Source organism: Zalophus californianus, chromosome 9 (genome assembly GCF_009762305.2).
Source record: "Zalophus californianus isolate mZalCal1 chromosome 9, mZalCal1.pri.v2, whole genome shotgun sequence".
In the NCBI taxonomy this organism is placed as follows: Eukaryota; Metazoa; Chordata; class Mammalia; order Carnivora; family Otariidae; genus Zalophus; species Zalophus californianus.
Window position 1 is genome coordinate 58,422,104 of NC_045603.1, and position 15,312 is coordinate 58,437,415.

At 51.6% G+C, this 15,312-nt stretch overlaps 1 protein-coding gene across 7 annotated transcripts in view; it reads right to left on the reverse strand.

Moving 5' to 3' along the window:
• Positions 1-11,980, reverse strand: part of DGKA (diacylglycerol kinase alpha) — a 23,228-nt gene extending 11,248 nt beyond the window's left edge. For 2 of the 7 annotated variants that reach the window (XM_027592647.1, XM_027592645.2), the window contains exons 1-17: positions 6,601-6,758; positions 6,083-6,227; positions 5,605-5,678; positions 5,141-5,270; positions 4,819-4,893; positions 4,317-4,366; positions 3,877-3,951; positions 3,568-3,687; positions 3,285-3,399; positions 2,559-2,647; positions 2,315-2,434; positions 2,019-2,117; positions 1,717-1,800; positions 1,422-1,495; positions 1,186-1,260; positions 689-774; positions 508-597 (exon numbers count right to left, since the gene is read on the reverse strand). In XM_027592647.1, the coding sequence (XP_027448448.1) occupies positions 508-597; positions 689-774; positions 1,186-1,260; positions 1,422-1,495; positions 1,717-1,800; positions 2,019-2,117; positions 2,315-2,434; positions 2,559-2,647; positions 3,285-3,399; positions 3,568-3,687; positions 3,877-3,951; positions 4,317-4,366; positions 4,819-4,893; positions 5,141-5,270; positions 5,605-5,678; positions 6,083-6,227; positions 6,601-6,741 (1,642 nt within the window). In that variant the 5' untranslated portion in view covers positions 6,742-6,758. Of the gene's footprint in view, positions 1-507; positions 598-688; positions 775-1,185; positions 1,261-1,421; positions 1,496-1,716; positions 1,801-2,018; positions 2,118-2,314; positions 2,435-2,558; positions 2,648-3,284; positions 3,400-3,567; positions 3,688-3,876; positions 3,952-4,316; positions 4,367-4,818; positions 4,894-5,126; positions 5,271-5,604; positions 5,679-6,082; positions 6,228-6,600; positions 6,759-10,624; positions 10,645-10,769; positions 10,866-11,811 lie in introns of those variants that run through there. The other 5 variants (XM_027592648.2, XM_027592650.2, XM_027592651.2 and 2 more) reach the window with 5 other exon arrangements.
• Between the last annotated feature and the right edge of the window lie 3,332 nt (positions 11,981-15,312).

The following is a 15,312-nucleotide window of genomic DNA, read 5'->3' on the forward strand; positions in this document are numbered from 1 at the left end:
CTCATTCCCACGTTGTCCTCCGTATTCCTTGATTCTCTGAGCCCGAAGAATTGGTTGGGAGAAACAGAAGGATATTTTTTTAAAGATTTTATTTATTTATTTGAGAGAGAGAGAGAGAGCACATGAGAGAGGGGAGGGTCAGAGGGAGAAGTAGACTCCCCACCAAGCAGGGAACATGATGTGGGACTCGATCCCAGGACTCCAGGATCATGACCTGAGCCGAAGGCAGTCGCTTAACAAACTGAGCCACCCAGGCGCCCAAAAGAAGGATATTTTTTGGTATGTAGGGAAGAGGACTGTCACCCTGACCCTTCTAGGTTCAGACTGTGGTCTTCGTTTCATCCCAAGCTTTCTTCCTTGGGGACAATCCACTTTGGTAACCACCTATCTGTGCCTCTCTTCTTCTCCAACCGTCTTTCTATAACAATGTCTAGACACCTGCTCTATGTGCCTTTCCCTTCCTACCCAACTCCCCGTCTCCCAGGAAAACAATTTCTAACCACTTACCTCCTCCCCATCTTAGGCACCGAGCCAGATCATTTCCAGTGCCCAGGGGCAACACAGCAACAGGAGGTACAACAGGCAAGTTGGCTTTGTCTAGGGAAGCAGGTCAGGGGATGGATGGAGGGAGTTAGCTCTAGAAGGCCAATGCCCCAGTACCCTTCCCAGAGCCTCTCCGTATACTGACCTATGGTCTCCAGAATCCAGCCTACTGTGCCATCTCCACCACACACCAAAATCCGACAACCAGGAACATCCCTGAAGAATCTGAGCCTGAGATTGAAGGGAAGAGAGAAGATGAGGAAGGACCATAGGATGGAGTCTAACAACTCCCGGACAGGCGGATTACTTCTTATCTCTCATTCCATATGACCCCCCTCCCCTTTGTCAAAAGACTTGTTTCTGTTAAGGTCAGAGAAAAAATACAATGGGGAAAGTTATAGCCACTCCTCAGTGGTTAGGGAGAAACTGGTATCTTTATGTTTTGGGAGCAGAACAAAGATGAACCAGAGAACTCAGGGGCATGGGGATACCCAGCAACATTACTAAAAGCAGCATTCTGAATTCTGCTTTCTTGGGGTCCCCTAGCCCTGTCCTCCCAACATGTATTCTTGTCTGCTCTCGCCCAACATACACAGGCAGACACATACAAACACTGTGATACAGTCCCCAACCTATACTCACCCTGCCTCAGGACCATCCTTTAGGAGGTTGAATACCTGTCGAGGATTTAGTAGATACTGGAATTTCCAAAGCACCCTGTATGAGGGAGAAAGGAAAGTTTATGGTAGGGGATGGACAGTCTATACTCCATCCTCTTGCTGTCCTCCTCAAGGTATGTCCCCTCCATACACACAGATTCCCCAACCTCTATCGGTCCTCCTTCTCCATCTTAGAAGACCCAGTATATCTCTTCTCACCTCTCCCCCTGCTTCCCGCCACTCTTAGGGTTGACAAAGACCAGAAGTGGGTGGGTGTTAGAAACAGGGTCAATCTGCATTTGGGGAAAAAACAAGAATAAGGAAAACAGGATTTTGCCAGGTAAGATGGGCCCTGGAAACAGTGACAGAAGGCTGGCCTGCCCCCAAAGATGCTTTCCCCTTCCCCCCCCCACCACAGTGGGGCTTCTGGAGAACAAGCACCATTCCCCATGTTTCCCACTTCATTCCCTCCTATGAGGGCTCCAGCCAAGAAAAACCCATCCCCTTCATGTACCCGCAGAGCCTCAAAGGTGCTCAGATTTAAGTCATCCATGGTCTTCTGGCTTGTTTTGCTAACTTTACGCTCCTGTCCAGAGGCCTAGAAAGGGAGGGAAGCAAAGGGAAGGAAAACTGGATTGTATGTGAATCCCTAAACAGATAACGGTCTGACCTGAATCCTAAAAGTATAGGTTCTCTGCTATAAAGGGCATGGCGTGTGTGTGTGTGTGTGTGTGTGTGTGTGTGTGTGTGTGTGTGTGTTTACATCAGGGGCAGCACTCCTCCTGTCCCCTCCTAGCCACTGCCCAAGGGTCTTACCAGGACACTGGGATAGATGGAAGATGGAGGCAGGATGTGATCCCGGAGCAGCCCACAGTCACACTCATGACCCATGGCTTGCAGGCAGTCATCATGAATCTGAAAGACAAGGTGGGCATACAGACATCATGGAGGGAACCCGTCACCTCTCAACTCTGAGGGTCTAGTACTGGAAAGAGAGCCCTTGGGAGCAAGGGCAACCGTGGCTATGAGGGAGATGTAGTCAGGGAGACCCGTGCAGAGGGCAGTTTAGGGAGGAGCCCCAAGGCAGAGGCTGGAGAGCTCCCCAAACTGACCTCTAGGTGGCACCACACACAATGCAGTCCGACTAGACTGTGGTAAATGCGGATCTTCTTCTGACAGCGGTCGCATCGGCCAGACTCACAGCCTCCTCTCACCCACACATGTGATTGGATCTTGGGGAGAAAGGCAATCCCTAGTCTGAGAGGGTTGGAGCAGGGATGAGGGGAAGGGCTGAGGGCAGCAACGGGCCAAGGGCCAGGATGCGGGTGGTATTGGGGTGGGCATGCAGTCACTCACACCAATGTCCTTCCGAGACTTGGCATAGGTGCTGACTTCACAAGGCAAGGCCTTCATGGCACACTGGTCATGAACGACGTACTTACAGACTGGGCGAGAAGGAAGAGGGTCAGAGCCTTAGTTACAGCCCCTCCCCCATCTCCTCCTTACCTGGGTGTAAGGCGGGATCATTCAGTTATAATTATGAGAGTGTGGTAGAGAATTAAAGTTTGAGGTGGGGGCTCAACTCCAAGACCTGTGCCTTTTGCTCGCTCTTCCCCGTGAAAGAGCAATTGCTACCACATGCCTACCCCCACTCCTAAATGCCAGGAACTCAGCTGGAAGATGCAAAGGCCTAGATTTAACAATAGCAATGACAATAATAGCAGCTAATTTTTATTTTTTATTGCAGACTTAATAATATATACATGCACCATGTGAAGTACTTTTCTTGCATCCACTTATCTAATGCTCACAGTTACTTCATTTTCAGTCGAGGAAACCTCATTTTAAATTGAGGCTTAAAGAAGTTATGTGGCCATGTGGTACACCTGAAACTAATGTAACATTATGCGTCAACTCTACTTCAGGAAAGAAAGGAAGAGAAAGCTCTGTGGCTTTCCCACCTAACTAGCCAGTGGCAGAGCTCAGGACTCAAACCCAGATCTCTCGAAGGTCAAAGCAGCATGCTCCTGCAGATAGCTGGGCTGCCGCTCTGCCCCCACACTCCCAGGCCCCACCACTCACGGTTACAGCTCAGCCCCTGTTTGCCAAGACCAATGCTCGACTCGCACAGGTTGCAGTAGACCGGTCGGGGGAACCTCTTGGGTCTCCACAGGTGCTGCCCATTGTCCTTCAGAGTCTGGGAGGACACAGCAGATGCTAGGGGGGGTCCTCCACTCAGACATCTCCCACCTCCCACCCAGACATCCTACCCATCCTCCGCCTCTCTTCCCTTAGAGCGCCAGCCGCTGGCACACACAACCCAAGGCAGCTATCTTACCCATCTCCATAAGTCTCTCCTACTCACCATCTCCAAACCCAGCAGCACGAGCAGGGGCACAGTGGTGGCCCCAGCCCGGAGCCACTCGGCAAGGGAGACAGAACCGCTACCGTCATAGTCAATCTCTTTCATCATCTCCTGAAGAATCTGAGCAGGGAATGGAGGGGACTTCTGGTGTGAGTGGCCCCTCACATCTGACACCTCTGCCCCCTAGGACATCCAGCCCAGCCACCCTCACCAAGAGAACGCGGCTGCCTATCAGAAATGGGGTAGGGTAGTTGCAGGACTCACCAGGGAGAAGGCACAAGGAGGGACATGAAGGAAAAACTGCCTTACCGGCCTCAGCTCAGACACGTCCCAATCCAGGTATTCAGCCACTCGCATCATCTGTATGATGAGTCTGTCCACTTCCTGGGGACCAAGAATTAAGAGCCACAGCAGCCATATCCCACCTCACTACCACCATTCAAACTCTTCCCTAGAAATCAGGGTTCCTGGGTTCCACCCCGAGAGCCACCTCTCATTCTCAGGTGTCCCTGCCAAGTAAATGAGTGTCTATGTGTGTTGCTATGTTTGCAAGGTAGCCCCCAATTCATGTCTCTGGCCTCCTCTTTTAGGAACCAAGAGCTGAACCCACTCCCAAATTTAGTCCTGGAGGACTTGGCTTCTCCCTCTAGCTTCCTCCGCTTCTTAAGACCCTTGGAAGAGTTGGGACAGGAGGGCACAAACAAATGGACACATACTCCCTTGGCCAGCATACAGGTCCCCCAACTCACTGAGCTGTCCAGGATCCCATTTCTGTCCGTGTCGTACAGCTTGAAGGTGACTGTGGGGTGTTTTAGGGGGGCCAGGGTCAGTTTGTGAGGGATGCCCCCCAAATTCATAACAGAATACAGGGGAAATAAAGAGATGGGAGACATCTTTTAGATGAAGAGCCCAGAGCCTGGTGCTGGGACTGAGAAAGAAGACAAAAAGGGAGGGGGGAACAGGCCTGGATTCCATCCTCGGTGACTCTAATAGGGGAGACAGAACACACCTCCCACAACCCAAGAAAAACCCAGGCCACCCACATGAAAACGTACAGGACATGGGAACTGGGGTGACTATGGTGAATGGCATTAGGTATAAGGAGTCTAGGGGAACAGAGGAAATGGGCCCATTCTCTGGCCCCACCTTTGTCTGGCCCTGTCAGCCTTTGGGAATCCTGAAAAAATGAGGGAAGGAAGGCTGGGGAATACCCCCTCCCCTCCCCTCTCCCAGACCAGGATGGCAACTCACATTCTAGCTTGTCTTCTGGCCGGCCACCCTCCAGAAGGGAAAAGTAGCAGGAGACATCACTGAGACACACCACATCTGGTTACAGAAAGGACAGCAGATCTGAGATTGGGGGTCTCTCTACTCTGGCTCTTCTCTTTTCCTTTGTTCCAACTCTGCCCTTTAACTTTCCTCCCTCTAGCTCCTAGGCCAGCATGGCCATCCTCCACCTCTCTTCCCCAATCCTGCCTCCAACATGGGACTCAATTCAACTCTCACCCCAAAACCCATACTACTTTCACTTTTCTTCCGGAAGTCCAGCTCAGTCCCACCTTCATGACCATACCATTTTCCACAGTGTCTTCTAAGTGACCCATCTTGAAGGATTGAAACAGTGCCAGGCTTAGGTGATTGGGAATGTTATCTGCTTCCAGATAGATTTTCAAAAATTGCTGGAATCCCTCGTACCCAATGGCCTATGATGAGAGCAAGCATTACCCTAGGGAGTGTACAGGATGGGAGATGGGGACTGAAGACTTAGGAGTAGTAAGGACAGAGACAACAAGTGTAGAGCTAAGAAGCATCCAAGGCAGACTATGGTTTCTTCTTCTCAAGGCTGAGTCCTCAATTACAATCTCTTGCTTTGTCCTATAGCAATAGCTGTGGTAACAATGGGCACCGGGGTATCGAGAGGGAGAACAGAAAGGGGTGGGCCCAGAATAATCCCTGGAAGTTGGGGATCACAGCAGAGTAGCAAAACCAAAGATGGGAAGAGTTGGTCAAGGAGAGGATTTCCCAGCTGCCACTCACATCTCCTTGGAGATATTCAGCCATTTCACCATCCTCAAAGAGCTTTAGGACATCGCTGACCTTGTTGGTAGAGTCTAGGGTATGAAGAGGATGAAGGAAGAGCATTAGTCTGCTTTGGTTTTCCCTGCCTTCTGCTGGAGTCCCACCCAGACATCCAACAGGAAAAAAGATTCAAGTGAGATGGAGAAGAAATTCCAGGAAGAAACCCAGAAATGCAGAGAGAAATATCGAGAGAATAACATTTCAGATGCTCCAGAGTGGTACCTCTGTTTACATCTCTTCTCTGAGACTTGGAGCAGGCAGCTGAGGTTCAGAGAAGGTAGGTGGAGAGCTGAGACCACAGACATCTCCCATCTCCCTCTCCTCCCTTTCCCAGCCATAGGCATATCTCAGGAGCTGACCGGCTTCAGGCCACTGGGGAAGCTAGGGGAAGGGGGGTAAGGACCAGGGATTCTTCAGGACGGAGGGGAACACTCACATTCCATGTACTTTTGCAGCTGGGCAAAATCATTGGGGCTTATCAGGCCCTTCTCCTTGGCCATCTTTCTTTTTTTCTTAAGGAAGGCCACAAAAGCAGCTTGGTAGTACTTCTCACGCCTGGATCTATGCTTCCAAGGGTAGGTCTGGAGGGAGATGAGAAGAGTATGTGGCAGGAAGGGCCAGCTTTTCTGCCTGTCTTTGCTTCTGTCCGCTCCATTAGTTCTCCAGTCCCACTATTATTTCTGTTCTTTTCTTGTCTCTGAGTCCCTCCCAAGTCTCTTCCTCTCACCCTGTACCTCTCCCCTATGTTTGTCTCTCCCTAACCGAGTCTATCCTCTGTCTCTGTTTCTTTGACTCATCTCTGACTCTCTCCCCTCCCTTTCTGGATCCTTCTTCAGCTCCCTGATGTCTCCCCCAATCTGTCTTGATTCATTTCTGAATCTCCCTTCCCCCCCCCCCCCCCCGCTTTACAAGTCTGTATGTGTCTTTGTGGGTGTGTCCCTCGCCTGTTTCTACCTTTTCTCCCGCCACCCCCAGTCTCTGCAGTCGCTCCTGAGCCCGCGCTCTCGCCCATGTCGGATCCCGCAGTCCTGGCCCTTCGGCCCTTCGGGTAGTTCTCACTGCGTTTGCGGCACGCCTCCCCGGCCACGATCCCATCTTGCTCCGCCTCCAGCCTCGGTCCCCAGCCCCGCTCAGCCACCCACTTCCCGAACCACCCACGCCCCTCAACGACCTCTAGCGCTTCTGACGCGCGACACAGAACCAGCTCTGGCCAGGTCCCCAGCCCCGGCCCCGCCTCGCCTGCACCCTTCACAGCTCCACTGGGGAAGGGCGGGGACCCAGGCGCGCGAGATTGGGAGGAGGTAGGGGGTAGGGGAAGGTAGGGGAAGAAGGCTCTGAACATCTGCCTGGCTTCCCAGTTGTAGGAGGGTTGAGCTGAGTGCAGGAGTCTCAGATGCGGGGTCTTCCTTGCACCCTGCTAGGTTAGCAGTGTTCAGGGAGTCCTAACTTGCAGCTATGGGACCCAGGGACCAAGGAGGAGCCATCACGGGGCTCATGGTGCCCACTGGCCCTGGGGCCACGTTGCAGAGGGCAACTTGACTTGAAGATTCAATAACAGCAATAGCAGTAATATTTCACATTAGTATAGTACAGCAGCGTTTAGGAGTCCAGCAAAACTAGAGTTAGTCATAGATGGGTTCCATTCTTAGCTCTGATACCGCTGTGTGACTGGGACATATTACACTGTGAAATGGAAAGAATGATACCTGTCTGCCACAGTTGTGAAGATTAAGTCAAATCGTGTATGAAAAGTACCCAGTATGACACCTGCATATAGAAGGCCTACAAGAAATGGTAGTTATTATTGTACTAACAACTACAATTAGAACTTATGAGATAAGAAATTCCTGGTAGAGCCATTCTTCACATGAAGAAACTGGAATTCGAAGAGGTTGGGACTTCCCAAGGCAGGTGATAAGTGGAGGAGTCAAAGCTCTACCCCAAGAACCGTATGATGGGGCCCCTGCCTGGCTCTGTCCTCCTCTCGTTCCACTCTCCCCTCCACACACTGCCTTCTAATCTCACTGCCCTCCTTTCTGTTCTTCAAGCCAAGCTCTCCCCTGCTCAAGGCCATGAGACTTACTGTTCTCTCTGCCTAGAACACCCTTCCCCACTCTTGGCAGAGCTGCCCTCTTGCTTCAGCTGAAGTGTCAGTTCCTTCAAGAGAGCTTCCCTGATCCTTCCCTCCTAAAGCAGCCCCCCTCTTTTGCACAGCACCCTCCTTCGTTCCCTTCATAGAATTTACCGTGAGTGGAAATTGCCCTGCTAATTTATTTGCTTCTTTGTTTACTGTTTGTCTTCTCCTACCAAAATGTAAGTTCCACAAGGGCAGGAACTTGTCGGTATTGCTCACCACTATATCCCCAATACCTAAAACAGTGCCCAGTGTGTTGTAGGTGCTCCATATTGTTTGTACAAATCGTTGTGCAAAGTTAGGGAGGAGCCATGGGTTGGAAAATATTAGTCCAAATATGGTCAAATGGGATGCCATAGTATCCGTCCTGACAGGGGAAGAGGAAACAATTTGGAACACACATAGGAGGTGCTAAATAGGTATTTGCTGAATGAATGAATTTTGCTAAAATGCACTTATTATCGCACTCCATCTGGGGCTTCTGCCTCCCCTTTGCCCACTTATTTAGGGTTTGTTGGGTAAGGCTCAAGGAGGCAGTTAGGGCCTACAAGAATTTCCTTTCTGATGGTGCAAGAATCTTCTTTACAGCCTCTGCCCTTGGGACATCTCTGCTGTCCACACCCATGTAGTATACCATTCCTCGTCTGGGGGCTCTCTGGGAATACTAAGAAGGGGATCCTGGGACACTGATATTCTGGAGAAAGGACTCCACCCATCTGGCTCTTTTCAATGACTCTAATCCAACTTCTACTGCCAACAGATCTAATGAATACCTAATAGCCTTAGGGATAATTGGGTCCGTATGGCTTAATTAGCCTCTCTGATTACCCCTGGGGATTCTTAGACGGCTCCAAGGTTCTAGGAAATGAAATCTGAGAGAGAAAGTGACAAGGAAAGAGCAAAGGAGGGACGATGAACAGGAAAGAGGACACATCTCTCTTTTCACAACAACCCCTCCTAGCCCCCCAGCTCTTGCATGTAATTTATAGTAGAGCTTAAGAGAATGGGGCTTTTGCATTAGACAGGTATGGATTAGAATCCTAGCTCTTGGGTGAGTTATTTCATCTTCCTGAACCTGTTTCCTCATTGGTAAAATGGGTACCTAGAGAAATCAGTCACAGCATGGGGATTAAGTAAGCTAATACATGCAATATACTTAGCAACTGTAAGGCACAGAGGGAACAGTCATATGGCACAGAGGAAGGACTCAGTAAATGTTAGCCATTGTTGTTCTTGTTGCTGTTATACAAGGGTGGTACACAGAGAAACACATCTGGAGATGAGGAAAAATGGTGCCAGGAAGGCATCAGTTCTAGGAACTCCCAACAGCAGTGAAGCCCAGTCATACACTTTCCCCCATTGTGTCATCGCAGGCACAGACAGGTAGGACTGAGATACTGCACTTTGCCTTTGGGAGGGTAGGGTGAGGAGGTGGCTAGAAACTAGACTGTCAAGGTCCAAGGACACCTCTAGGCTGGGACCTTGGACATAAGGGCTCCTGGTATCTTTTCAGTTGTCCTCCTGACTTGTCTCACTGAAAGTCTGGCTGCCCCTGTTGCTGAAAGGCATATAAACTATTAGGATCCTGGACCTTAACAAACCGTAACAAGTCCAATTTTGTCCTCCCTGCTCCATCCCAGCCCTGAGGCTATAACCTGGGCTAGTCCAGGCAAATGCCAGGGTTGGGAGGGTGGGGTCTGCTGCCCGCCTGCCAGCTATCTGTGACTCACCCTTCCTTTCCCTCCTCTGGCTTCCCTGCCCATCCCTACCAACTTGAGGTGAGAAAGTAAGAAGTTGACTTGGAGGCAGAGAATCCTAGAACATCCTCAGAGCTGGGAGGTACCAACTCTCACACTTTACAGAGGAGGAAACGGAGGCCCAGACAGAGAGCCACAATCTCAGGATCACACCCAGACTCTAGACGTCCTATCTTTAGTCCATTCCATTAAATCCTAGTGCCTCTGTTTTCTAGATCTTATTTTAAACAATAAATACTAAAATTGCTGGTAACCAAGAGATAAATATGATTTCCAAGGCCAGTGCAAACATTTAAAGTGTGCTTTTTCACTTAAACATTCGTCACTCCCATTCCAAGTCATATAAATTTACCATTACTCAAGAATCTGCTCTGCCCCCAGAACATTCAGGCTGACCCAGCAAGAAACCCAAGAAGCAAGCCCAGGCCTGATTACCAGGACTTCTGAATCCCTTAATCACACCAGGGCCTGCGTCCTCCTCCCCTTTCCCAGGACTGAGGGAGGGTCTATTCTTTCCTGCCCATGCCGGCTGCTAGTCGGTGGCCCCGGATCCCAGAGAGGGAATCATTTGCCTTGAAGTGTCAAAATTCACTAAGCCTCCACAAACATTGCAGGTAGTGATGTTGCCTGATTAAGGGTGTGTGTGTGTGTGTGTGTGTGTGTGTAGTACAGGAGGAAGTTACAATGTTGGCATGGTTGGGGGATGTGGGCTCATATGATCTGAGGCTGAGGAGATGCCCAGTAGTAATCCTATTTCTTCCTCAGTAAAGCTCATTTCTCCCATTTAGAGGTGAAAAGTGGGATTCAGACCCAGGTAGTTTCAGAAACTTCCTGGTGACAGGTGTGGAAAGGGTAGGGATGGGAAGTTGGGGACGGAGGCCAAAGAAGAACCCTTCTGCACCCGTGCAGCGCTGTGGCGGTTCCAAAACGGACTTTGCTTGACTCGGGCCCCTAGGAGCCGAGCTTCACCGTCCCTCCGAGTGACTGGGGGCAATGGAGGGGAAGGTCTGGGGGAGACGCTGCCTACGGAGTTCCGGCCCAGCTCTCCCGCTGCCCCCCGCGTCCTGGCGCAAACCCCTCAAGCTACCCGCTCCAGCTGTCGGGCTTCCTCCTTCTCGGCCCGGCAGCCCTACCCTAGCCCGGCGGCGGCCCTTTCCGCGGCCCCCGCCCCCTCCCGCTCCGGGGGTGGAGGGCAGGAGACGCGGGGGTTGGGGGGCTCGCGGGGTCTCTACCTTGCCTGCGGAGGGCGCGCGGTGGAAGCTGAAGCGCCGGCGCGGGAGCTGGAGCCCGAGCTGGGCTGGAGGGGACGGACCAGGCAGGCGCGGCCGCCGCGAGGCCGCCCCGTTCCTGACGACACAGCTGCCCGCCCCCCGCCCCGGCCTGCCCGCCCGCGCCCCGTGCCCCGTGCCCGCGCCCCCGACTCCGGGAACTGCAGTCATGCAGAGGCCCCTGTTTCCAGTTCACCAAGCCTGAGCCCCCAACCTCCCCAGTATCTCCAGGGTTCTGGTCTGCACCATTTTCTCCACGTTCTGCGCTTCTCATCTTCTTCCCGCCTCGGGATAGCTCGGTTTCTATCCATCTTCCCTTCTTTCTTTTTTTAAGATTTTATTTATTTATTTGAGAGAGAGAGAGAATGAGAGAGAGCACGAGAGGGAAGAGGGTCAGAAGGAGAAGCAGACTCCCTGCGGAGCAGGGAGCCCGATGCGGGACTCGATCCGGGGACTCCAGGATCATGACCCGAGCCGAAGGCAGCCGCTCAACCGACTGAGCCACCCAGGAGCCCTATCTTCCCTTCTTTCTAATCACTCACAGCCTCTCCCCTTATCCCAACCGTGGGAGGTCATGATAGAGGGCGGGCCCGCTGGTGGCAGTTTGGCAGGGGCCCACCCAGGCAACCTCTGACCCTCTCCTAATTGCTGCCATCCAGGGACTTCCCTTCTCAACTCCTTTCCATCCACCACTGACCGAATTCATACTCAGAAGTTTCCACAGCAGCAAGCCCAGAGTCCCAGACTCTGCATCCTGGGATACAAATGCTTCCCTCCTCTCATGGGCTCTGCAGTGCTTAACACTATTTGAGGCCCACCTTTACCTCTAGGTTTCTCACCTCCCTAAAACCCAAACCCTAGACGGCTCAGACCTGTTTTCCCCAGTGTAAGTACACCTCCTTCTCTCAAGACTCCAGGCCTTCCCTTAATTCTGGGCTGGTTTAGGTGCAAAGAGCACTCTGGTCTGTGTCCACTCTTTCTCCATGCCCTAACCCTCCCACTTTACCTGCTGGCCTTGGCGGGTGCTGTAAAAGGCCCTGGCCAAAAGTAGGGGTGAGAGAAGATCCTTTCAGCTCCTCCTGTCTGGAATCTGTTCTGAAGTTGTTAAGGCTCTTGGAGCAGCATGAATGGTGGTGAGGCTGGCAGTGAGTACAAGGGAGATAGACAGAGGCCTAGGACTTACTGGTAGGAACTGGGGACCTGGGCATCCTGCTCCCTGGCCCCGCCCCAACCCAGGCTAACCCCCTCCTACCTCTCATTGAAGTAGGGCACAGTAACAGGGCTTGAGTTCCTGGAATCTTCCCTCTTATATCTGGTGGTAGAAGAGAGGGGGAGGGGAGTACTGTGTGATGTGTATGTTGTGTATATGCATACACACACACATAATATATACATACTTTTGATGGGGGTTGGAGAGGAGAAGGAATGAATACATGAGGCCCTCTAGTGGAAATAGAGGGATCTAAGCAGTTCTTGAGTGTTTCCATACAGACTTACTGGAAAAACTCCCCCCCTTTTTTTTAAAAAGATTTTATTTATTTATTTGACAGAGAGAGACACAGCGAGAGAGGGAACACAAGCAGGGGGAGTGGGAGAGGGAGAAGCAGGCTTCCTGCTGAGCGGGGAGCCCGATGCAGGGGCTCGATCCCAGGACCTGAGCCGAAAGCAGACGCTAAACGACTGAGCCACCCAGGTGCCCCCAAACTCTCCCATTTTTATCAGAAATGTAGCTGTTGGGGGCGCCTGGGTGGCTCAGTTGGTTAAGCGACTGCCTTCGGCTCAGATCATGATCCTGGAGTCCCGGGATCGAGTCCCGCATCGGGCTCCCTGCTCAGCAGGGAGTCTGCTTCTCCCTCTGACCTTCCCCCCTCTCATGTACTCTCTCTCTCTTATTCTCTCTCTCAAATAAATAAATAAAATCTTAAAAAAAAAAAAAGAAATGTAGCTGTTGAGTAATAGGGCTTGGGAGTATTGTTGCACCTGAACTGGAGATCTGAGGGAGGCAGGGGTTGGAGAAGGTCTGTCTCTCTGCTCCTGTCTCCCCGTCTTAAAAAGACAAGGGCCCTGCTACTCCCCATCCTTTTTTTTTTCTTAATCATTATTTTAAAGTAATCTCCACACCCAATATGGGACTTGAACTCACAACACGAGTTTGAGTTGCATACTCCACGCACCGATTGAGCCAGTCAGGCACCTCTATTTCCTCTTCCTATATAACCTCTTTAGTCATAAGGAACCATAAGCACTATTGAAGGCCCATTATGCACCAGGTCCTGTGCTTAGTTCTGTAGACAGCCAAAGACATAGCCTTGCTTAAGGACTGTACCGAAGAGTGGCTTGGGGTGTGTGTGTGTGTGTGTGTGTGTGTGTAAAGCCTCCCCACTCTAAGCCATCCTAAACATACAATGTAAGAAAGAACAAGTCTCCTAGCACCTCTTCCAGTTTTCTGCCCCTGGACCTCTCATTTAGAATGATACCAAGCCTAAGGCACTCAGCTTTGCTTGCAAACAATACCAGCAGTGATACCACCCTACGTATGACCTGTGTTTTTCACTCTATCATCCTCGGATATGTCTCTACTTGAAGTTAAATTGCTCCTGTTAAGACTTTTTTTTTTTTTGAGACTTCAAAGTGGGGCACCGGGTGATCTCTAAGGAATAGGATGAAATCAGTCATACTCTAGGCCTCTTTGTGTCTTCTTTAGGATCTGTGCTCCATCATATCTCATCAGTTATTGGTGGGGGTGGGAGGGGAAGAAAGGCCAAGAAACATCTAAGGAGGAGGCGTATAATGCCTACTGTTCCAGGTGCTCATTTCTTTAATCAACCACATCATAAAAATCAGAAAGAAAGAAACCGCAATGAACAAAGGGAAAGGAAAAAACAACAGCCTTGTTCTCCCCAGCCTCTTCTTTCTCCTCTTCCTTCTCAGGGTGTGTGTGTGGTGGGGGGGGTGCGGCATATCCGGGGCCCAGGGCTGGGTCCCAGCAGGTCTGCTGGGCAGACAATTGAGTTTCACTTCCTGTCAAACCCAGAGCTGAGGCAAGATGTCTGGGGGCACAGTGGGGAGGGCCTAGGGTTGGTGGTCAACAGGGGCCACTTTAGGATTCCCTCTTGCAGAAAGGTCCAGTGCATCCCTCTAGTTAAAGGCTTCATCCCACACTCTCACCTGTAATAATCATTAGTAACAAGGCTAAGGACAAGCTGACTCAGTGACGCTGAAGCACAACTGTTCAAAGAGAGCAGGGTGAAGGATGGCGGTGTTAGAACACTTGCAATAACTGTGTATTGAATGCAAACCAGTTTTTTTTTATTCATGAGAGTCAGAGAGAGAGAGAGAGAGAGAGAGAGAGAGAGAGGCAGAGGGAGAAGCAGGCTTCCTGCGGAGCAGGGAGCCCGATGCGGGACTCGATCCCAGGACCCTGGGATCACGACCTGAGCCGAAGGCAGACGCTTAACCATCTGAGCCACCCAGGCGTCCCGAATGCAAACCAGTTTTTAAGTGACTCTTTTTGAGACCTTCTGAGTTGGGCCTCTGGTGGAAGTCAAGAAGGTAGAGCATGGTATGGAAAACAAGCTGTGACCTGAGAAAACTTCAAAAGCTTCATGTCAAAGCTTTTAGGAAGTTCCTAGTCAGTCATTACTCTCACCTTTTTTATTTTTTAAGTGGCCATACAGCCTAGTCTTAGAGGTAGTCACTAATACTTGCCCCTCTCTACGGGTTCCAGGGTACACTTGGCCATTAACCTAAGCCAAAGTGGGGGATTTGGAGGAACATAAAACAGTAAGGAAAAAACAACGTAGTAGGGGAGGGCAGAGCCAACACCTGAGGAGAGGAACCTGCAGCCGGCCACTCCCAGGCTGGAGGGGAAACGAGTTTAGCAGGACTCAGCCCTTAAGGAACAACAGCTGCTGAAAAGAGAGGGGGAGGGAAAACACTTGGGTTCCTCTACAGAATAGGGAGGCACGGGGCAGGGCAGGACTGCAAAGGGAGTGACCGTGTAAGTCTCGACTATTGTTGAGTTGCCCCGCTTTGGAACCACAGAGCTCAGACCTGGACGAGGTTCATTAGAATATTAACTGGCTCCGCCCAGAAGCCTTCACCTTACCCTCTGACCCTGGGGCCCAGCCTGAGGAGGCTCCCGGGGTCGAAGGCCAGCAAACTTGGGCCGTCCTCACTACACCGCCCGAATCCCCGGGGCCGCCCCAGGGGCAGGGCCAGCCAGGGCCGCCCGCCCAACCCGGCCGCCTCCTCGGTCGTGGAATTCGCCAGCAGCCCTGAGGCTGCGGGGACAGGTGACCGACCGGCAGCACCCTCTGCCTTGCGCGCCTCTCTCGTGGATCTCAGTCCGGAGGGTTGAGCTGGGTAGCCGAGGGCAATCGACACGCGATTCCGACCTCCCCACCTTCTAAGAGAGGGTCAGTTGGGGTCTTCCATTCACCCCTGACAACATTGGTGCGCCCCAGTGCGTTCCCGGAGTTTTCGCGCCCCATGTCCCCAAGCCGCT